At 45.4% G+C, this 24,614-nt stretch overlaps 1 protein-coding gene across 1 annotated transcript in view; it reads right to left on the bottom strand.

Moving 5' to 3' along the window:
- Positions 1 to 4,704: 4,704 nt before the first annotated feature.
- The window catches only part of LOC122923133 (diacylglycerol O-acyltransferase 2-like), a 58,214-nt gene continuing 38,304 nt past the window's right edge, over positions 4,705 to 24,614 (bottom strand). The window contains exons 7-8 of the mRNA XM_044273856.1: positions 5,369 to 5,571; positions 4,705 to 4,859 (exon numbers count right to left, since the gene is read on the bottom strand). Of these exons, the coding sequence (XP_044129791.1) occupies positions 4,705 to 4,859; positions 5,369 to 5,571 (358 nt within the window). The remainder of the gene's footprint in view (positions 4,860 to 5,368; positions 5,572 to 24,614) is intronic.

Genomic DNA, 24,614 nt, shown 5'->3' with positions numbered 1-24,614 from the left:
TAGAAAAACAAAAATCGTAGCAGCACACTACTGAATGACCCTGTTCACACATTGACCTGTTCACTCAGTCTTAGTGCAAATACATGACTCCAATACTTACTATTAAGCAGGGAAGAAGCTCTTAGCGCATATTATTGATCAAAAATATGTCAGGCCCATCTACCACACGTCAAGGTAGCTTCTTGTCAGATGGGACCTACTCTAACACAGAGTGTCCAACTCCCCGCCCATCCTCCACCCCTTGGTCTTTTAATCAGAGTAACAATAGAGCTGGACACTCCGTGTTAGAGTAGGTCCTATCTGACAAAAAGCTACCTTGACATGTGGTAGATGGGCCCAACATATTTTTGATCAATAATATGCGCTGAGAGCTTCTTCCCTGCTTAATAGTATTAGAGTCGTGTATTTGACCCTGTTCACACATTCACCTGTTCACTCAGTCTTAGTGCATTCAGTAGTGTGCTGCTACGTTTTATATATATATACACACACACACACACACACACATATATACACACACAAAAAACCTTGCTGTGATTTTACCACACACATATATATATATATATATATATATATATATATATATATATATATATATATAAAATTATATGATCCTTCAGGTGGACATAAACGCCTCTAAGATCTTTTATCGAGTATCTTAATTTGATTTGTGCAAGCAGTGAAACAAAGGGACAATTGTATATGCAAAATATATACATGTCGTTTATTATAAAACAAACAAAGAATATAAAATCAATACAACTGCAAAACAAATGATAAAGTTATAAAATAATACCCAAAATGTACCACACGGTGGTGCTAACACACCTCTATCTCACCAGCACAGAACAATTTTAAGTTACTTATGACAACATGCTTAGGTTATACTTTTAACAAAAAGTCCAGTAACTTATATACCAGGAGAAACTTAGGATCTTCTGTTTATCAAACAGGCTATAACAATAAAACACGGATTAAACAGGGAAATAAATTTTATCCCTTGACTGTTTTCCTGTTACCAATCAAAAATATATGATATTAATATGATAAAATATTCAGCTCGGCAATCAGACTATGGAAAATTACTTTCCAAGGATTTAGTCCTCTTTTCAAATAATGTCAGATCTTCCATTAACAATATGCATCTTTGCCAAGAGAATAATCAGCATTATGGAGGCACCTAACACTATATATTCCCACAGTATGGGGACTCTTGACTATATACCGAGGGAAATATCTTATATCACGAGCAGTAAACACAATATACGTTACCGGGTCAAAGGTAGACAGAGTTCAGATGGGACCAGTTCTCAAGAACTTTCCTATTAGTACAAAAAATAATCCAAGTTTTTCTGGTAAAGTTTTGAGTTTTTCTTTTGGTTTTGATTGAATGAATGGATCCCCTGATGCTCTGCACACAAGTAATTATTCCCAACCTTATCAAAGATACATCCCCTTCTAGATTACGGATTTCCAATCAGGTAAGGTGGATGTATTTGCATGCTAATAACACAATGATGTCATATTAACCTTTGCATGGTATAAAACAAATGATAAAATAATATATTGTCCATCTGCCTCCAGATGGCACTGTGGTACTGCAGATGAATATCACAACCTTAAACATTAATTCTAAATACCTAATACATTCACATGACCTTCTTAAGGTTTTTAATATACATCATTGAGGAAGGTCTTTCCTGACACTTTTAATTACCCATAACCTAGACTTGTTGGAGTCACTGTCTTCTCCTATCTTTTTGAATATATGTTAACGATTTATAACGGAGGTTTTCCTCGTTATATTGACCGTAAAGGTAGATACATTATCTTGGTATGCTCAATTAACAATATAGTATATACCCTAGTAAACCTATATGCCCCTAATGCACATCAACTGAATTTCCTGCGAACAGTCAAAGAAGGTAAATGGCATGAAAAAGGGCAACCCAACAACTCTTGTCGTCGAATAGAGAAAGGCTTGTACTGGGTTCTACACACAGAGGGACTTTTTGATATCTGGCGGGCGTAACAGTACAGAAAGGGACTACACTTATTTTTCCCCTACACATGCGTCCTACTCGCGTTTAGACCGGTTTTTGGTGGATCGCAATACCCTATTTCAGTCACTGTCCACCACAATAGGTCTCATACAATAGTCGGACCATGCCCCAATAACCTTAACTATAAAGGAACAATCCCAAACACAAAGGGCACTAGTATAGAGAAATACTTTTATAACGAGTCACAAAAAATACTCAAGAAATAAAAGAGGCCATAGAAGAATACTTAAAATGTATTACATGCTCTGTTGTGGACCCATAAATAGTTTGGCAAGTGCTTAAAGCATATATTAGGGGTCTCATGATTAAAATTGGCCATCAGGAGAAAAACATGAATGATAATCGTAACCAAACTAGCCTCCCTAGAACAACTTAAACAGCAGCCAATGAGGGAACGAACAGCTGAAATTGCAACAGAGAGAAATTACGTAATCTTTTCTCATTTAACTATGAGAAGGCCTCATCTTGTACAAAAGCCAGATATTATATACAAGGTAACAAGGCTGGTAGATTGCTGAATTAGAACCTATAAGACAGAATTGCTCTATGTGGATTTAGGAATTTCCACACTTTCTGGGGTGCCAAATGTAGAAATTGCTCTGCTTTACAGGTGCCTTAAATTACTAAAGAACAACTGTATCTCAACTCAGTGTTGGATTTATTTACAAATAGGGATATACCTACATTCTAATACAATTAAGGGAATGGGAGAGGGGATTGGAGGGGGTCAGGATCCTTGAGCTAGCTACACCATTCTCTCAGTCACACATGCCATGGGTTTTTCTCTGTACTCAGAACACTCCTCTCCAGCAGGTCTCAGCGAATCACATTCTTGATTGTAGAGTCCAGAAAGGCTAGTCTTGTCCCAGAGGTCACCATTGCTCCTACTTGTGGGCTAGGTTAGTGCAGATGATTACACAGGAAGAAAGTTCTATCATATACCCCTGCCTCCATCCCAGCATATATGTCCTTGCTGACACAGGTGTGGGCAGTAAATGCCAGCAGGGGGTCAGGCTTGCCTCAGGACATGACAGTCCTGGCAGATCTTCTATTCAGTGTCCCGCCACAAGAACCCTTTGATGGTCCTCATTTGTATATCAAGCAGACCCAGGCTGATTCAGTTCAAGATATCAAGGAACATCTTAGCATCAAAGCTGTATCATAGACGTCAATTTTAATCGGTTCCAACAAATATCCACCAATTTCCGACCTCAATAAGACCACCAATTGGCCATATAGTTTTAAGTGCCAAATTGGTGATCACTCGCCCAGTGGTGTATCTTGGTTTTGTGCTGCCCTAGGCAAGACTAAACTCGGGCACCCCCCTAATGTAAATTTGACCCACCCCTTCCTGTCAGTGACAAACCCCTTCCTCTGTAAACCCCACCCCTTCCTCTTTAGGCTCCACCCTTTCCTGTTAGAGCTTCACATCTTCCTTTCTGTATTTAAAAGTGAATAACGAAGGCCAATATTTTGTGTTTTCTGTACCAAATGTTGCATCTATTATTTTAATATCTTTAATATTGATTGGACCCTGGGCAAGAATTTACTTGGGCCCCCTGGATCCCGCCTTCCCACACAAAAATGTGCAGAGTCTGAGTATATATCAGCCTAGGAAAGCATTGGGAGGCTATAGCGCATGCGTTACACGTTGTGTAACACTGGACTAGGAAGCACCTCTGATGAGTGGCCACTAGAGGTATTCATAGACAGTAATGTAAATACTGCCTTTTTTCTGAAAAGGCAGTGTTTACATTGAAAAGCCTGCAGAGACATGATATAGACACCAGAACTACTACGTTTAGCCGGCGATGCCGCTAGCATAGTGAAGGATCGGATCGGACAAGGGGCAAAAAAATTATTTAGCATATTGTGCAACTATCACTAAGCAAACAAGGCATTTTGCCGCCCCATTGGCAAGTGCCGCCCTAGGCAAATGCCTTGTTTGCCTTGTGATAGATACACCCCTGCACTCGCCACTGGAAAGAGTTGGCTCCCCCAAAGTTAGAAGAAGTATACAGAAGCCTTAATTTGACATGCCAATATGAACATGTTACCAGACACACTTATAAATAGAAGCAAGGTGGAGAATGTATGGGGTGACCCTGGTTTAAACACCCTAGATCTAAAAACTGAAACCGAAACAGTGGAGACATACTGTTATAACCAAAATGAAACAAGCACACTGACAAGGAGAGAGTTGGTTTTACTGTTATGCTTTATTGTTCTCATTTTATATTTATTTTGTGGACATTTTGAAAACATCTGAACATACTAGAAGTTGTGGTCTAATGGCTGAGCTCCACGTTTGGCAGCATCCAATGCGGGTGCAGTGGAGCTTGACCCGTGGCTAACTGACATTTGTGATAATCTCTACTCCCCATTGTGTTCATGGGGAGTTCTGAGGCTTAAATTGTACAACAATGTAATACTGTGGCTGCGTCCACTGAAATGTTGTTTGTTCTCTTTGTTACTGGAAAAAAATAAAAATAAAATATTGAGAAATAAAAAAATAAAAAAATTAAAAAAAAAAAAGTGTCCAGTACCTTTTAGAAGAGACAATCATATATTTACATCGACTTCTCTATTCATTTATTGCATTTTTTTGTAGAACGTGGTTTGGTCGTAGTCAGAAGCAGCTTCATATGATTTCCAACACATCAGACTCCGACAATCCAAACTCTGTCTTGTATTTGTCAAAGAGCTTCTGAAGAGAGGTCAGGTACATGCCGTGGTAGAGGTCCACATCCTTCTGAGTCGGCTGCTCTATTTTAGGGACTGCGATGGGTTCTCCAACTGGAGGGGAAATAATAATAAAATAAAAAATTATACCTTCATCAAGGTTGGAGAATTGCAGACGGACTTGCCGGTAGACATTGGAGACGGCCAAACAGTCCATCATGATCTACTTCTTGAGTGCCAGGTGGTGGCCAATAGATGACCAGAGGACATTTCAACTTAAAAATGATTCCATAAATGTCAGCAGCTGGGCTAGGTGGAAGCCTATGAGTGGGGAACAAGCCTTGTTGGTGGTCAGTAGATAGCTTTACACCAGCTAGATATAAAGTGTGATTGTGAACCATCCCAAATGTTGTCCCAGGCAACAGCAAGTAAATATGTAGCATGGCCCATTCTTACACCAATCGGCCTCGGACACTGTAGAATTGTTGACCCTTTGCTACAATGAAATCAATAAGCTTCCATATTTATCCACTCTAAGCAATCGAACGGTCCTAAACTGTCCATCCATATCTGACAGCTTAACACAATATATTAGATGTTGCATATAGATACGTATGACTCACCCACAGTAGTGATGGGAGTGGGATAGGGCACAAAGCCCCAGCTGTCTGCGGAGAAGAACCCACAACCATAGAACAAACATGGAGCAAATCCAATGCGTTTCTGGAACTTTCTCTGTAGCCATAGGCCCCAAGAATCTTCTTCAAACAAAATTTGCTTATAAGCCTTGTTCTCTCCAAAGGAATAAACTGGGACCAGATTAGCCCTATATGAAAATACACACAATATAGTTATTTATGGGGCTGCCATCGAGGACTGGTCTCCATCTGGCCCTCTAGTTGTAGAATGGGTAATGGCACAATTGTAATAACTAGAGATCAGGGAATTTCTTGAAATTAGTTTAAAGGACCAATTCTAAGGAATCCGTCTGAAGAATCGATCCTGATATGAATACTTTTAACCCAAATAAAAAAAGTACTCAGATGACAGTAGTAGAACCTTTATACGCTGACAGCTACACTGGATAATAAGCTTATTATACACTTAGGCCCCTTTCACACGGGCAAGTTTTCCACGCGGATGCGATGCGGGAGGTGAATGCATTGCACCCGCACTGAATCAGGACCCATTTATTTCTATGGGGCTGTGCACATGAGCGGTGATTTTCACGCATCACTTGTGCGTTGCATGAAAATCGCAGCAAGCTCTATTTTGTGTGTTCTCACGCAACGCAGGCCCCATAGAAGTGAATGGGACCTCGTGAAAATCGCAAGCATCCGCAAGCAAGTGCGTATGCGGTGCGATTTTCACGCACGGTTGCTAGGTGACGATCGGGATGGAGACCCAATCATTATTATTTTCCCTTATAACATGGTTATAAAGGAAAATAATAGCATTCTGAATACAGAATGCATAGTACAATAGGGCTGGAGGGGTTAAAAAAATTAAAAATAATTTAACTCACCTTAATCCACTTGATCGCGCAGCCCGGTTTCTCTTGTCTTCTTTCTTCAGGACCTGTGATGATGTCACTGCGCTCATCACATAGTCCGTCACATGATCCATCACCATGGTAAAAGATCATGTGATGAGCGCAGTGACGTCACCACAGGTCCTTTACCCAGGTCGTGAAGAAAGAAGACAGAAGAGAAGCCGGGCTGCGCGATCAAGTGGATTAAGGAGAGTTAAATTTTTTTTTATTTTTTTTAACCCCTCCAGCCCTATTGTACTATGCATTCTGTATTAAGAAAGCTATTATTTTCCCTTATAACCATGTTATAAGGGAAAATAATACAATCTACAGAACACCTAACCTAAACCCGAACTTCTGTGAAGAAGTTCGGGTTTGGGTACCAAACATGCCGATTTTTCTCACGCGTGTGCAAAACGCATTACAATGTTTTGCACTCGCGCAGAAAAATCGCGCATTTTCCCGCTACGCACCCGCATCTTATCCGGGCAAAAAACATGACGCTCGTGTGAAAGAGGCCTTAGTAATTGTAGAAGCTTTCCAACATTTTTTTAAATGTATTTTTTAAGAAGAAAGGCACAATCTTCCCAATCCAATTACCGTCCCTGTAAGACCCTAAAATGGCCCCCTACCTATAATACTGCCTCCTATGTACGGAAATATAACTACTATAATACTGCCTTCTATGTACAAGAATATAACTACTATAATACTGCCTCCTATGTACAAGAATATAACTACTATAATACTGCTCCTATGTACAAGAAATAACTACTATAATATTGCCTCCTATGTACAAGACAATAACTACTATAATACTGCTCCTATGTACAAGAATATAACTACTATAATACTGCTCCTATGTACAAGAATATAACTACTATAATACTGCTCCTATGTACAAGAATATAACTACTATAATACTGCCTCCTATGTACAAGAATATAACTGCTATAATACTGTTCCTATGTACAAGAATATAACTACTATAATACTGCTCCTATGTGCAAGAATATAACTACTATGGGGCGGAGCTTGACTGCCGACTGAGCCAGGCGCATGTGAGAGAGCTCCTCTCCATGTGAACCAGCAAACTGGTAAATTTCGCTACCTAGCCAGATAAAGAATGGGAAAAGTTGGAAAGTATATTCCCAGAGACAAACCAACCAGAGCCTCCCAGACAAGATAGAGGTGCTCAAGATATGGAGAAATTCCTGGGTGATAACAGCGCTGCATATGCTAACTCACTGGACAATGCTTACGCTCTGATAGAAGATCAGGAGAACTGCAGTAGAAGGAAGAATATCCGTCTGCGAGGTCTCCCAGAGCAGGTATTACACGAAGAGTTACCAGAAGCGGCAGCCGCCATTTTCTCCGGCCTAGAGGGAGCCGACAGAGCGGCCGAAATAGCGCTCAGACCGAAGCCCAGGGACAATGACCCGAGAGACGTAGTCTGCGGCCTACTGCGGTATGTGGACACTGCAGCAATTCTTAAAGCTGCTAGAGAGCACAAGTAACCTATCTATGAAGGGGCCAAGATTCTCCTGTTCCAGGACCTAGCGCCCTCAACTTTGAACAAGCGAAGGGCCCTGAGACCGCTCACTGACTACCTGAGGGCCATTAAAATTACCTATAAATGGTTATTCCCCTTCGGACTTACTTTTTCCTCAGAGGGCAAGAGATGTACAGTCGTGGCCAAAAGTTTTGAGAATGAGAAATATTAGTTTTCACAGAGTTTGCTGCTAAACTGCTTTTAGATCTTTGTTTCAGTTGTTTCTGTGATGTAGTGAAATATAATTACACGCACTTCATACGTTTCAAAGGCTTTTATCAACAATTACATGACATTTATGCAAAGAGTCAGTATTTGCAGTGTTGGCCCTTCTTTTTCAGGACCTCTGCAATCCGACTGGGCATGCTCTCAATCAACTTCTGGGCCAATTTCTGACTGATAGCAACCCATTCTTTCATAATCACTTCTTGGAGTTTGTCAGAATTAGTGGGTTTTTGTTTGTCCACCCGCCTCTTGAGGATTGACCACAAGTTCTCAATGGGATTAAGATCTGGGGAGTTTCCAGGCCATGGACCCAAAATGTCAACGTTTTGGTCCCCGAGCCACTTAGTTATCACTTTTGCCTTATGGCACGGTGCTCCATCATGATGGAAAATGCATTGTTCTTCACCAAACTGTTGTTGGAAGAAGTTGCTGTTGGAGGGTGTTTTGGTACCATTCTTTATTCATGGCTGTGTTTTTGGGCAAAATTGTGAGTGAGCCCACTTCCTTGGATGAGAAGCAACCCCACACATGAATGGTCTCAGGATGCTTTACTGTTGGCATGACACAGGACTGATGGTAGCGCTCACCTTTTCTTCTCTGGACAAGCCTTTTTCCTGATGCCCCAAACAATCGGAAAGAGGCTTCATCGGAGAATATGACTTTGCCCCAGTCCTCAGCAGTCCATTCACCATATTTTCTGCAGAAGATCAATCTGTCCCTGATGTTTTTTTTGGAGAGAAGTGGCTTCTTTGCTGCCCTTCTTGACACTAGGCCATCTTCCAAAAGTCTTCACCTCACTGTGCGTGCAGATGCGCTCACACCTGCCTGCTGCCATTCCTGAGCAAGCTCTGCACTGGTGGCACTCCGATCCCGCAGCTGAATCCTCTTTAGGAGACGATCCTGGCGCTGGCTGGACTTTCTTGGACGCCCTGAAGCCTTCTTAACAAGAATTGAACCTCTTTCCTTGAAGTTCTTGATGATCCTATAAATTGTTGATTGAGGTGCAATCTTAGTAGCCACAATATCCTTGCCTGTGAAGCCATTTTTATGCAACGCAATGATGGCTGCACGCGTTTCTTTGCAGGTCACCATGGTTAACAACGGAAGAGCAATGATTTAAAGCATCACCCTCCTTTTAACAGGTCAAGTCTGCCATTTTAACCCAACCAGCCTGACATAATGATCTCCAGCCTTGTGCTTGTCAACATTCTCATCTGAGTTAACAAGACGATTACTGAAATGATCTCAGCAGGTCCTTTAATGACAGCAATGAAATGCAGTGTTTTTTGGGGGATTAAGTTAATTTTCATGGCAAAGAAGGACTATGCAATTCATCTGATCACTCTTCATAACATTCTGGAGTATATGCAAATTGCTATTATAAAAACTTAAGCAGCAACTTTTCCTATTTCCAATATTTATGGAATTCTCAAAACTTTTGGCCACGACTGTACAATTCGGACACCAGCGGACCTACCGACAGCTTGGACCCTGCCTCAAACAACCCCGTTGGACATTCCATCATGGCTCCCTTCAGCAGACACGGGAGTTCCACTGCCGGAATTACCAGAAGAGCAGCGGTGGACCAAGGCCGTGACGAAAAGGAAGACCAACTATAGGCCATAAGGCCTCAAAACCCGCTTTATAGTCACTACCTCACTCAAAGACAGTGGCTGTTAGGCATGCTAGCCCGCCGTCCAGGCATTACCACAACGCCAGCATGCAAGTATACGCCGATACAAAATGTGCCTTTTTTGTATTTTACACAGTATATGCATTGTGGCCTCGCGATCCAGGGGCCCAGCTATTCGGCGGTCCCCTGGATCGACAGGCCATAGGTGGGTGGCTTTTGGGTCACGGCTGGGACCCCGCAGATGGGCCGCTTGAGGGTCGCCTCGACGTTAGCACCGCACTTACATGAGAGGTGATCTATAGCCCCATTCTATATGTTTGTTCTACATGCAACAATGGCCTCGCGGCCCGGGGTTGCTGCTCTTATGAGCGGTCCCCTGGATCGACAGGCTATCCATCCACTGGCTAGGTTGATGTGGTTTATGTTTTATTTTACTATATCGTTTGCTATAACTCAGAGTAAGTTGGCTTACCCCCCCTATATGGCCATTTGCCTGCCTTTCCATCTGGCATTCACCAGGGATCTTATAGCGCAAACCTGGTGCAAGCGCTTCACATCAGGCTTGCTTGGGCCATTTGCGCTTTGCCTCCTTCTACTGGGCTGCGCGCTCGGCACGAGCCACCTGCCATTTATGATTGAGATTTACTCCATTTTCCAGTTGATATGGTTGTTCCTTGTTATACCCTGTTTCCCTGGTCACACGCATAGGTCCAAAATACTACTCTCTCTAAGGTCATCTCACGGACACCAATATGGCACTGATTAAATGTACTTTCTTCAATGTAAGAGGATTTGACACCCCACAGAGGAAGTCACAGGTCATCCGTATGCTTAAAAAAAAAAAAAAAAAAAAAAACACACCTCACACGTACATCTGTTTCCTCCAAGAACTGCACTTTAAGTCAGAGCATATACCCACACTCCCAAGAACATACTTCCAACACTGGTTTACCAGCGCATTCAGTAAGGCAGCTAGTGGAGTGGGTATAGCAATATCTAAGAGAGTCCCTTTCAAATTCACATGTACACAATCTGACCCAGAGGGCCGCTACGTCTTTGTGAAAGGCTCAATAGGTACCCAGGTAGTGACCTTAGCCAGTCTATATAGCCCCAATCGAGGCCAATCAAAATGGATTGTCAATACGTTAAAAAAGTTTTTTTGCTGAAGGTATAAGACTAATCAGAGGAGATCTTAATGTTACACTGAATCCTATGGTTGATGCTTCTGACGGCTCTTCTCAGCTGACCCAGGCAGCTTTGGGCCATGTCAACACTTATCTAGCGGATGTCAACCTGGTGGACTCGTGGAGGTTGCTCCACCCTGCCGACAGAGACTACACCTTCTTCTCAGCTACACACAACACTCATAAGAGATTAGACTATGTTCTGATCTCTAGCAGTTGTGCTAAGTAACAAACAGTGCACAACAGAAGTGACTTGGTTCGAAAAACTTTTGCAATTCGAGACCCAGGGACTGAGAGCCAGGGACTGTAAGTAAATGATTAAAGCCAGGTCCTCTTCAGCAGCTGATAACAGTGCCTGGGCTGTGTGCACTTCTCCCTGTCCCTGCGCTTGGCAGACGCTCCCTTACTCAGCAGAGCTGGAGAATGCAGAGTTGGAGCAGAGCAGACCAGGGAAGGGAGATCTGCCGTCTGCTCAGTGTATAAATGACAGCAACATGTGGTAAGAGGACCCCTTTGTGCTGCAGGAGATTAACCCTTTAGGGGGAGGGCTCTGGTTACTGACACTTTTGGGGGGCTATTGTTACTGGCTAGTGAGGGCAGGCAGGATTAGCCTCAGGATGAGGGCAGTGGCGGCCATCTTAACTGAATAGTGAGATTGCAGTCTTATGCAGACTGGTTGCTAAGGGCTGAATCTTATTAAATATGGGGTAAGTCAGTCTAATAGTAACTGATTCTGGAATATCATGTTATTAGTAACTATTAGAGTTGAGCGAACACCTGGATGTTCGGGTTCGAGAATTTCGGCTGAACTTCCCGGAAATGTTCGGGTTCGGGATCCGAACCCGACCCGAACTTCGTCCCGAACCCGGACCCCATTAAAGTCAATGGGGACCCGAACTTTTCGGCACTAAAAAGGCTGTAAAACAGCCCAGGAAAGGGCTAGAGGGCTGCAAAAGGCAGCAACATGTAGGTAAATCCCCTGCAAACAAATGTTGATAGGGAAATGAATAAAAATAAAATAAATAAAAATTAACCAATATCAATTGGAGAGAGGTCCCATAGCAGAGAATCTGGCTTCATGTCAACCACCACTGTAACAGTCCATTGTCATATTTAGGCCCCGGCACCCAGGCAGAGGAGAGAGGTCCCGTAACAGAATCTGGCTTCATGTCAGCAGAGAATCAGTCTGGATGTCATAGCAGAGAATCAGGCTTCATGTCATAGCAGAGAATCATGCTTTACGTCACCCAACACTGGAACAGTCCATTGTCAGAAATTTAGGCCCAGGCAGAGGAGAGAGGTCCCGTAACAGAGAATCTGGCTTCATGTCAGCAGAGAATCTGGCTTCACGTCAACCACCACTAACAGTCCATTGTCATATATTTAGGCCCCGGCACCCAGACAGAGAAGAGGTTCATTGAACTTTGGGTTGCCCGCAATATAATGGTAAAATGAAAAAAAAATAGGATTGAATGAGGAAGTGCCCTGGAGTACAATAATATATGGTTAAGGGGAGGTAGTTAATGTCTAATCTGCACAAGGGATGGACAGGTCCTGTGGGATCCATGCCTGGTTCATTTTTATGAACGTCAGCTTGTCCACATTGGCTGTAGACAGGCGGCTGTGTTTGTCTGTAATGACGCCCCCTGCCGTGCTGAATACACGTTCAGACAAAACGCTGGCCGCCGGGCAGGCCAGCACCTCCAAGGCATAAAAGGATAGCTCTGGCCACGTGGACAATTTAGAGACCCAGAAGTTGAATGGGGCCGAACCATCAGTCAGTACGTGGAGGGGTGTGCACGCGTACTGTTCCACCAGGTTAGTGAAATGTTGCCTCCTGCTAACACGTTGCGTATCAGGTGGTGGTGCAGTTAGCTGTGGCGTGTTGACAAAACTTTTCCACATCTCTGCCATGCTAACCCTGCCCTCAGAGGAGCTGGCTGTGACACAGCTGCCTTGGCGACCTCTTGCTCCTCCTCTGCCTTGGCCTGCCACTTGTTCCCCTGTGACATTTGGGAATGCTCTCAGTAGCGCGTCTACCAACGTGCGCTTGTACTCGCGCATCTTCCTATCACGCTCCAGTGCAGGAAGTAAGGTGGGCACATTGTCTTTGTAGCGTGGATCCAGCAGGGTGGCAACCCAGTAGTCCGCACATGTTAAAATGTGGGCAACTCTGCTGTCGTTGCGCAGGCACTGCAGCATGTAGTCGCTCATGTGTGCCAGGCTGCCCAGAGGTAAGGACAAGCTGTCCTCTGTGGGAGGCGTATCATCATCGTCCTGCGTTTCCCCCCAGCCACGCACCAGTGATGGACCCGAGCTGCGTTGGGTGCCACCCCGCTGTGACCATGCTTCATCCTCATCCTCCTCCTCCTCCAGTAGTGGGCCCTGGCTGGCCACATTTGTACCTGGCCTCTGCTGTTGCAAAAAACCTCCCTCCGAGTCACTTCGAAGAGACTGGCCTGAAAGTGCTAAAAATGACCCCTCTTCCTCCTCCTCCTCCTCCTCTTGGGCCACCTCCTCTTCCATCATCGCCCTAAGTGTTTTCTCAAGGAGACATAGAAGTGGTATGGTAACGCTGATAATGGCGTCATCGCCACTGGCGATGTTGGTGGAGTACTCGAAACAGCGCAACAGGGCACACAGGTCTCGCACGGAGGCCCAGTCATTGGTGGTGAAGTGGTGCTGTTCCGCAGTGCGACTGACCCGTGCGTGCTGCAGCTGAAACTCCACTATGGCCTGCTGCTGCTCGCACAGTCTGTCCAGCATGTGCAAGGTGGAGTTCCACCTGGTGGGCACGTCGCATATGAGGCGGTGAGCGGGAAGGCCGAAGTTACGCTGTAGTGCAGACAGGCGAGCAGCGGCAGGATGTGAACGCCGGAAGCGCGAACAGACGGCCTGCACTTTATGCAGCAGCTCTGACATGTCGGGGTAGTTGTGAATGAACTTCTGCACCACCAAATTCAGCACATGCGCCAGGTGTCACCACCAGACATCTGAGAAGCTCTGACAGACGTCTACAACCTCCTCCTTGAGGTTCCTTTGTTTTGCTTTCATTTTCTCATCTCGTTAGCCTCTCTCAGCTGTCATGTAGTTGCACTGATTGCATCCCTTTAAATCCTTTCCCATTGTGCATCACTTTGCGGTTTATATTCCTTCCTGGAGTGTGTGCATGCTGTTCCTACTTCTGAGTCTTCTACAAGATCAGTTTTGTTCATTAATGTGTTTTTCTGTTTGCTGGATCCCAGGTGACCCTGACTCCCTCCGTATCTAGTGTAGGGAGCCGGTGGTCGTGTCCCCTCACTATTATAGTGTGTTCAGGTGTTATACAGTCGAGGTACGAGGATATGCGATCATCTACCATTGGGATTTTCGCATAGGCTGAGCAGCCAGGGAGAGAGACAGTTCTGATGCAGGGCTCTCCCTTTTTGTTCCTTAGTTTTGGATCCAGTCAGTCGTATATTCATTGTGTTTTCTAGTTTCCTGCACACCTTCCGTGACATTATAAACCGCCCAAACCGTCTCAAGCATGGATCCGGTTTCACTTTTGACTGAACGCATGCAGGGTCTTTCATTGGAGGTAGCAGATCTCCGTAAGACTCTTTCTCAGTTTTAAGTGACCGGTTCAGCTTGCGTTCATGGAGTTTGTTCTGAGCCTAAGATCTCGCTCCCGGATACGTTCTCTGGGGGTAGTGAGAATTTTGTGCGTTTTAGAGAGGCTTGCAAACTCCATTTTCGCCTACTTCCCCATTCCTCTGGTGATGAGGAACAGAGGGTGGGGATCATCATCTCGCTGCTCAGGGATAACGCTCAGTCTTGGGCCTTTTCGCTGCCGGTGGGGGCACAGCCCCTCCGTTCAGTGGATGAATTATTTTTAGCCCTGGGTCAGATATATGATGATCCGGATCGCATTGCTCTGGCTGAGTCTAGACTACGTTTTTTATGTCAGGGTAAACAATCCTCAGAGATATACTGCTCAGAATTTCGGAAATGGGCAGCTGATACTGGTTGGAATGATGCTGCACTCCGAAGGCAATTTTGCCATAGTCTTTCAGAGGGATTGAAAGATGCATTTGCCTTTCATGAGAGACCTGTCTGGGGCCGTTCGTATTGACAGGCGTCAGAGAGAGAGGAGAGATCACTCCTCCCTGTCATACTCAGTCCTAGGACAGTGCGGCGGTCTCATTCAGTGCACAGGGGTCTCAGTCGCTCTCAATCCCCTCTGAGCAGGAGCCCATGCAGCTCGGTTTGATTGCCTCTGACAATAGAAGATTCAGCCCTCATGGGAAGGTTTGTTTCTGTTGTGGAGGTATAAATCATTTGGCAAATGTTTGTCCCTCTAAGAGATTCAGGCAGTTTTTTGAGAGTAATAAAGAAACAAAAAGAAAAAGATCCTTTAAAAATGTTCCATCTGTTACCATTGGCAAGTTTGATGCGGAAATTGAAGGTTTTCCATTTGCTTGTAGTTCCCGTTTTGTCCTACCTGCCAGGGTGGCGCTAGAGAGCAAGAACATTTTTTGAGAGATTTTTGTAGATAGTGGAGCAGCTGTCAATCTCATTGATAATCAATTTGCTATAACTCATGGTTTCCAGGTATGCACTTTGGGAAAGGATATACCTGTTTTTGCTATTGATTCCGCTCCACTTTCTCAGAAATCGTTAAAGGGCATAGTTCACAATATCCGTTTGATTGTGAGTGATGCTCATGTTGAGGATGTGTCATGTTTCGTCCTTAGCGGGTTGCCTACTCCTCTAGTGTTGGGGCTACCCTGGCTCACTAAACATAACCCCACCATTGATTGGCAAGCGAGGCAAATAAATGGTTGGAGTGACTTTTGCAGAGAGAATTGCCTCACGACATCTGTTTCTGAGGTTTCTACTAAGACTGTACCACCTTTTCTCTCTGAATTTTCGGATGTCTTCTCTGAGAGTGGTGTTCAGGACTTGCCCCGCACAGGGAGTACGATTGCCCTATTAATCTCACCCCAGGCGCCAAGCTGCCTAAATCTCGTTTATACAATCTCTCCCAACCTGAAAGGGTCGCTATGTGTGCTTATATCTCAGAGTCTGAGAAAGGGACACATACGACCCTCGAAGTCACCTGTTGCCGCTGTTTTTTTCTTTGTTAAGAAAAAAGATGGTTCTTTAAGACCATGTCTGGATTTCAGGGAGCTGAACAGTATCACAATTCGTGACCCTTATCCGCTTCCTCTGATCCCGGACCGGTTTAACCAGATTGTTGGGGCTAAAGTTTTTTCCAAGTTCGATCTAAGAGGGGCATACAACCTGGTCATGGTCAGAGAAGGGGACGAATGGAAGACGGCCTTCAATACCCCTGAGGGCCATTTTGAAAACTTGGTTATGCCTTTTGGTTTGATGAATGCCCCAGCCGTCTTTCAGCATTTTGTGAACAGCATTTTTTATCATTTAATGGGGAAATTTGTATTCGTGTATCTAGATGACATTTAGATTTTTTCTCCCGATTTCAAAACTCATAAGGAACACTTACGTCAGGTCTTTCTTATCCTGCGGGAGAATAAATTGTACGCTAAACTGGAGAAATGTGTGTTTGCGGTTCCAGAAATTCAATTTCTGGGGTTTCTTCTCTCCGCTTCTGGTTTTCGCATGGACCCCGAGAAGGTCCGCGCTGTGCTTGAGTGGGAGCTTGTTGAGAATCAGAAGGCGCTGATGCGTTTTTTGGGCTTTGCCAATTATTACAGGAAGTTTATTTTGAATTATTCCTCTGTTGTTAAACCACTCACTGATATGACTAGAAAGGGGGTAGATTTTTCCTCCTGGTCGGTAGATGCACGTAAGACCTTTTCTAATATCAAGGAGAGTTTTGCTTCCGCTCCCATCTTGGTACAACCTGATATTTCTCTACCCTTCATAGTTGAGGTTGATGCTTCTGAGGTGGGTGTGGGTGCGGTCTTGTCTCAGGGTCCCTCTCCTGCCAAATGGCGACCGTGTGCCTTTTTCTCGAAGAAACTCTCCTCCGCAGAGAGAAATTACGATGTGGGAGATAGGGAGTTGTTAGCCATCAAGTTGGCTTTTGAGGAATGGCGCCATTGGCTAGAGGGAGCCAGACACCCTATTACCGTGTTTACTGACCATAAGAATCTGGCCTACTTTGAGTCAGCCAAGCGTCTGAACCAGAGACAGGCCAGATGGTCTTTGTTCTTTTCCAGGTTTAATTTTGTTGTCACGTTCCGCCCTGGGGTTAAGAATGTGAAGGCGGATGCCCTGTCACGTTGTTTTCCGGGAGGTGGGAATTTTGAAGACCCGGGTCCCATTTTGGCTGAAGGTGTGGTGGTCTCTGCTCTTTATCCTGAATTGGAGGCAGAGGTTCAGGTAGCCCAGTCAGAGGCTCCTGATCTTTGTCCTTCTGGTTTACCTGATGAGGACAGATTCTCCTCGTCGTTGTCATCTATTTGGCAAAAGATTCAGGATAATCTAAAGAGCATGAGTGAGAGATATAAGCGTGTGGCGGATAAGAGACGTGTGCCTGGTCCGGACCTGAATGTTGGTGATCTGGTGTGGTTGTCTACTAAGAATATCAAATTGAAGGTTCCCTCCTGGAAGTTGGGTCCTAAGTTTATTGGGCCTTACAAAATCTTGTCAGTAATCAATCCTGTTGCCTACCGTCTTAATCTTCCTCAGACTTGGAAGATCCATAATGTTTTTCATAAGTCCTTATTAAAACCTTATGTCCAACCCATTGTACCCTCGTCTTTGCCTCCTCCTCCGATTGTGGTTGATGGTAATCTTGAATTTCAGGTCTCTAGGATTGTGGATTCTCGTCTTGTCCGCGGTTCTCTCCAGTACCTCGTTCATTGGGAGGGTTATGGTCCTGAGGAGAGGATGTGGGTCCCAGTGACGGACATTAAGGCCACTCGTCTCATCAGGGCTTTCCATAGGTCCCATCCTGAGAAGGTGGGCTCTGAGTGTCCGGAGTCCACTCGTAGAAGGAGGGGTACTGTCACCACCAGACATCTGAGAAGCTCTGACAGATGTCTACAACCTCCTCCTTGAGGTTCCTTTGTTTTGCTTTCATTTTCTCATCTCGTTAGCCTCTCTCAGCTGTCATGTAGTTGCACCGATTGCATCCCTTTAAATCCTTTCCCATAGTGCATCACTTTGCGGTTTATATTCCTTCCTGGAGTGTGTGCATGCTATTCCTACTTCTGAGTCTTCTACAAGATAAGTTTTGTTCATTAAATTTGTGTTTTTCTGTTTGCTGGATCCCAGGTGACCCTGACTCCCTCCGTATCTAGTGTAGGGAGCCGGTGGTCGTGTCCCCTCACTATTATAGGGTGTTCAGGTGTTATACAGTCGAGGTACGAGGATATGCGATCATCTACCATTGGGATTTTCACATAGGCTGAGCAGTAAGGGAGAGAGCCAGGTCTGATGCAGGGCTCTCCCTTTTTGTTCCTTAGTTTTGGATCCAGTCAGTCGTATATTCATTTTGTGTTTTCTAGTTTCCTGCACACCTTCCGTGACACCAGGCAAGGGATGTGCGTCAAACCGGCTAGTCCCAGAGCTGCAACGAGATTTCGCCCATTATCGCACACCACCAGGCCGGGCTTGAGGCTCACCATCAGCAACCACTCGTCGGCCTGTTGTTCTATACCCCGCCACAACTCCTGTGCGGTGTGGGGCCTGTCCCCCCAAACATACAAGTTTCAGAATGGCCTGCTGACGTTTACCCCGGGCTGTGCTGAAGTTGGTGGTGAAGGTGTGTGGCTGACTGGATGAGTAGGTGGAAGAAGAGGAGGAGGAAGCCGAGTAGGAGGAGGAGGCAACAGGAGGCAAAGAATGTTGCCCTGCGATCCTTGGCGGCGGAAGGACGTGCGCCAAACAGCTCTCCGCCTGGGGCCCAGCCGCCACTACATTTACCCAGTGTGCAGTTAGGGAGATACAGCGTCCCTGGCCGTGCTTACTGGTCCGCGTATCTGGTTAGGTGGACCTTGCCACAGATGGCGTTGCGCAGTGCACACTTGATTTTATCGGATACTTGGTTGTGCAGGGAAGGCACGGCTCTCTTGGAGAAGTAGTGCCGGCTGGGAACATACTGTGGGACAGCAAGCGACATGAGCTGTTTGAAGCTGTCTGTGTCCACCAGCCTTAATGACAGCATTTCATAGGCCAGTAGTTTAGAAATGCTGGCATTCAGGGCCAGGGATCGAGGGTGGCTAGGTGGGAATTTACTCTTTCTCTCAAGTGTTTGTGAGATGGAGAGCTGAACGCTGGCGTGTGACATGGTTGAGATGCTTGGTGACGGAGGTGGTGGTACATCCTCTGTTTGCTGGGCGGCAGGTGCCAACGTTCCTCCAGAGGCGGAGGAAGAGGCAGAGGCGGCAGCAGCAGCGGAAGAGGCCGAGGCGGCAGCAGAAGAGGCCGAGGTGGCAGCAGCAGAAGAGGTAGCAGGGGGAGCCTGAGTGACTTCCTTGGTTTTAAGGTGTTTACTCCACTGCAGTTCATGCTTTGCATGCAGGTGCCTGGTCATGCAGGTTGTGCTCAGGTTCAGAACGTTAATGCCTCGCTTCAGGCTCTGATGGCACAGCGTGCAAACCACTCGGGTCTTGTCGTCAGCACATTGTTTGAAGAAGTGCCATGCCAGGGAACTCCTTGAAGCTGCCTTTGGGGTGCTCGGTCCCAGATGGCGGCAGTCAGTAGCAGGCGGAGTCTCTTGGCGGCGGGTGTTCTGCTTTTGCCCACTGCTCCCTCTTTTGCTACGCTGTTGGCTCAGTCTCATCACTGCCTCTTCCTCCGAACTGTGAAAGTCAGTGGCACGACCTTCATTCCATGTGGGGTCTAGGACCTCATCGTCCCCTGCATCGTCTTCCACCCAGTCTTGATCCCTGACCTCCTGTTCAGTCTGCACACTGCAGAAAGACGCAGCAGTTGGCACCTGTGTTTCGTCATCATCAGAGACATGCTGAGGTGGTATTCCCATGTCCTCATCATCAGGAAACATAAGTGGTTGTGCGTCAGTGCATTCTATGTCTTCCACCGCTGGGGAAGGGCTAGGTGGATGCCCTTGGGAAACCCTGCCAGCGGAGTCTTCAAACAGCATAAGAGACTGCTGCATAACGTGAGGCTCAGACAGTTTCCCTGATATGCATGGGGGTGATGTGACAGACTGATGGGCTTGGTTTTCCGGCGCCATCTGTGCGCTTTCTGCAGAAGACTGGGTGGGAGATAATGTGAACGTGCTGGATCCACTGTCGGCCACCCAATTGACTAATGCCTGTACCTGCTCAGGCCTTACCATCCTTAGAACGGCATTGAGCCCCACCAAATATCGCTGTAAATTATGGCGGCTACTGGGACCTGAGGTAGTTGGTACACTAGGACGTGTGGCTGTGGCAGAACGGCCACGTCCTCTCCCAGCACCAGAGGGTCCACTAACACCACCACGACCATGTCCGCGTCCGCGTCCCTTACTACATGTTTTCCTCATTGTTACCGTTCACCACAATAAGAAAAATATTATTTGGCCCAATGTATTGTATTCAAATTCAGGCCTTTTTTTTTTTTTTTTTTTTTTTTTTTTTTACAGACACCTAACACTATCTGGCTATCTATTTAGGTACCGTATTACACTAATACAGGCACAGCAGTAACCACAGATTTAGCTGGATATAAATTTGAGACCTATTATTTAGGCGCTGGGTGACAGGTATACGTTTACCGACAGAATTAGACTTGGATATGCACAGTAGCGTGTGTGTGAAGTTATTGAGAATGACCCTATCAGCACCTTGAATTAATATACCCTTTTAGGGATAGATTTAAAGTAGGCCTGATACAGCAGAAACCACTAATTTAGAGAATTGCATTTCAACCCAGAACAAAAACTGTGCTTTGACGGACACTAAATAACTTGACCAGCCACAGCAATAACCACAGATTTAGATGAATATAAATTTGAGGCAGAAACCACTAATTTAGGAAATTGCTAAGTTGGGAATTGTATTTCAACCCTGAACAAAAATATATCCTTTGCCAGACAGCCAGTATTACAATTGGCTGGCCACAGCTGAAACACCAGATTTAGGGTACTGCTATTTTGGCAATTGTATTTCACCCCTTAATAAAATAGCAAGCACAGCCAAGCCCCTGATGTAGGATATAGCCAAAAAATAACCACACTATTGATGGTTAAATGTACTTGGTGGCAGCTTGTGCTGGCGCACCACAAGACACAAAATGGCCGCCGATCACCCCAGAAAAAAAGTGACTGAAAAACGCTCTGGGCAGCCTAAAAACAAAAAACAGTGAGCAATTGAATAGCAGCAGTTCAATGATCCACAGCTGTAGATCGATCACTGACTTTGACTGAGTGTTTTGGAGGAGTTAATCACTGCCTAATCTCGAGTCGCAGCTGCAACCTCTCCCTACACTGTTCAGAGCAGAGTGACGGGCGGCGCTACGTGACTCCAGCTTAAATAGAGGCTGGGTCACATGCTGCACTGGCCAATCACAGCCATGCCAATAGTAGGCATGGCTGTGATGGCCTCTTGGGCCAAGAAAGCGACAAACACCGAACCCGGACTTTTACGAAAGTTTTCGGGTCCGTGTCACGGACACCCCAAAATTCGGTACGAACCCGAACTATACAGTTCGGGTTCGCTCATCGCTAGTAACTATGTACATATATGAAAATTGAAATTAGGGTCTAAGTGTGACAGTTATCCTTTAAGCAAAAGAAAGAATCCATGTATACATCCCAGGGATCAACACAAAGGAAGGTATCACTTTGCATAAAAACATCAGATATTGCTAGTGAATTTCAAAAATTTTACCAGGACCTATATGGACTCCCCGAGGTGTTGACAGGGTCTACTGAGGCCAGAGACACATTGATAGAAGACTTCCTAGAACATCTACAACTTCCCAGATTAAACAACACGAAAAGTGAAACTTTTATCCTCAGTCACTGAGAAAGAAGTCAATGATATCTTAGGCTCCATGCCACTGGGGAAGAGTCCTGGCCCCGACGGCTTGCCAGTGGGTTACTACAAAAAGCTTTTAAAAATATTAGCCCCCCCCCCCACCTCACTGCCAGGTGCAATGCGCTCCTTAATGGCTCCCAGCTGCATAAACAGTCCCTCGAAGCCACAGTCACAATTCTCCCTAAGCCCGATAAAGTCCCTACAAGCTATGAGGCAGTTATAGGCCAATATCACTTTTAAATGTAGACGTTAAAGTTTGGGCAAATTTACTGGCAACTCGCATTTGTGCCTTTCTCCCAAAGCTTATTCACCCTGAGCAAGCGGGATTTGTTCCGGGCAGGGAGGGCAGTCATAACTCCTGCAGAATTATATCAACCATACAACTAGCGGTAAAACAACGCCTCCCTTTAGTTCTGCTGGGAATAGATGCGGCGAAGGCCTTTGACCGGGTGAATTGGACCTTTATGAGGAAAACACTGCAAAAGTTTGGCTTTCCTGAGCAATTTCAGAAAGCAATTATGTCGCTGTATGTTGACCCTAGTGCTCGAATTAGAGTTAACGGCACCTCATCACCTCCCTTCTCTATAAGGAATGGGACGCGGCAGGGTTGCCCCCTATCACCTGCCCTTTACGTCCTAGTTATGGAAACCTTGCTCCAAGCCATCAGAGGTCACCCAGATATCAGGGGAACCAGGATAGAGAACAGCCCCACGGAATACCTCAATGCAGCTTACGCAGATGATCTACTGGTCATGGTCTCCAACCCGGTCGAGGCCTTCCCGCATCTGCTATCTCTGTTTGAGCAATATGGAAAGGTATCCAACTTTAAAGTGAATTACTCAAAATCAGAGGCCATGAATGTCTCAGCCCCGGCAAAACAGATTCATTTACTGAAATCAAAAACCCCCTTTATTTGGCAAACATCTCACCTATCCTACCTGGTCATCAAGATCACCTCTAATTTGGATAAACTTTTCCAACTAAATTATGCACCACTATTAAAAGATATCCAACAACTACACACACTGCGTATCCCATATATCTCATGGATGGGTCGTAAAAATCTGCTAAAAGCATTTATAATGCCCAAGATTCTGTAAGTCATGCAGATGTTGCCTGTCTTTCTCCAGTCTTCCTTCTTCACCCAAATTAGAAGGCTGTTCAGCATATTTCTATGGGGGCGAGACTGGCGCATCGCACATTGATATTGAGGAGAATTTAGGGAGGCATGGCTCTACCTGATGCCCAATTTTATTATAGGGCCATACACTTGAAGAGATGGCTACAGATCCATGCCCTCAAATTTGGCATTTTAGGCAGTGACCTAGAGGTCTCCCAACTTGACAAGAAACAGAGAGCAGGCCTATGGGGATTGAACTCCTCCTCACTACACTCACATGCTTTACTTAGAAGGCACAGCAGCCGTTATTCGGCAACTAAATAAAAATATCAGAGCTTGTTACATACCCCATTACCGCTAATGCCAGCGGACCTTGCACCGTTCATAGTCAGACCCACAGCAGAACACGTACCGCCGGTGTGGAATAAACTGCATAAATTCACCATCACAGAATTCTTGGATGGGGCATCAGGTGCTCTCCCTGACCAACACCCGCTAAACCACATTTTATCAACCAGCAACTTCATGGATACAATAGAATTCAACTCTATTAGTAAACCATTGCTAAGTAACAAACAGCGCACAACAGAGGTGACGTGGTTCGAATCCCCCCCCCCCCCAAGTAAGATCATCTCAAAACTACATCTTGCACTAAATACCCCAATCCCTATTGGGACCCCACAATACCTGAAAACTTGGGCTACCGAATTGGATATGGAATTTACAGAATACATGCACACTCCCACGGCTTTTCTAGATGTGTTAAAGTGCAAGAGCACTCATATAAGGTGCTCACACAATGGTACCAAACTCCCAAGCAGTTATTCTTGAAAGGTCTCAGCAGCACTGATCAGTGCTGGTGGTGCAAGGAGGCCGTAGGAACACAGACCCATATATTCTGGTCCTGCCCAAAAATCTGCCCATATTGGGACAGTATATCGGATATAATAAATAAGGTGATGAATATACCTATTAAGCCGTCACCAGCGCTAGTGCTCCTCTGGCTCCCCACACCGGCTTTGTTCCCATCTAAAAAGAACTTAGCTTCTCATACCACAGAGATGGCTCAGTGTAGATCCTCCGACAATCCCACATTGGGTAATGAAGGTGGATCAGATATGCAGAATGGAGGAGCTGGCAGGGTGGGAAACCAGACAACATGAGAAGTATCTGAAGGTTTGGAAACCCTGGTTGACATTGAGAACTCCACATCCGGAGCCTATCACACTCCTGAGGGACGGAGATACAAATTGACCTTGCATCCTCTTACACACTCATTTCAGTGTCATCTGAACCTTGTACCAACTAACAAAGTGCTGGTTAGTCCATCTCCTCTGTATGAGAAACACAGGACACATGCGTGTACAGGAGGGCCTGATCAATGAGGCCTGTTTCCCCCCCCCCCCCCACCTTCCTCTAAATCCATGTTTGCCTATACGCAGTCGCCCCCTATTCCCCACACCTAATTGGGCTTTGGCCTACTCCTTGCCTACACTGAGTATAGCTGCACTTGCCTGACTAATAAAGAAGCAATGCATTTGATAGCATAATCTGACTTATATACTGCTGTAATAAAGATTTATGCCTTCTTTGCACATAATGCTCTTAATGTGAACGCACTTTATATGACCTAAACCGATTGTACAGGCTTACTGTTTATCTGTAT

This window comes from Bufo gargarizans, unplaced genomic scaffold (genome assembly GCF_014858855.1).
Source record: "Bufo gargarizans isolate SCDJY-AF-19 unplaced genomic scaffold, ASM1485885v1 original_scaffold_1246_pilon, whole genome shotgun sequence".
Lineage (NCBI taxonomy): Eukaryota > Metazoa > Chordata > Amphibia > Anura > Bufonidae > Bufo > Bufo gargarizans.
This window is presented reverse-complemented; position numbering and strand designations above follow the sequence as displayed.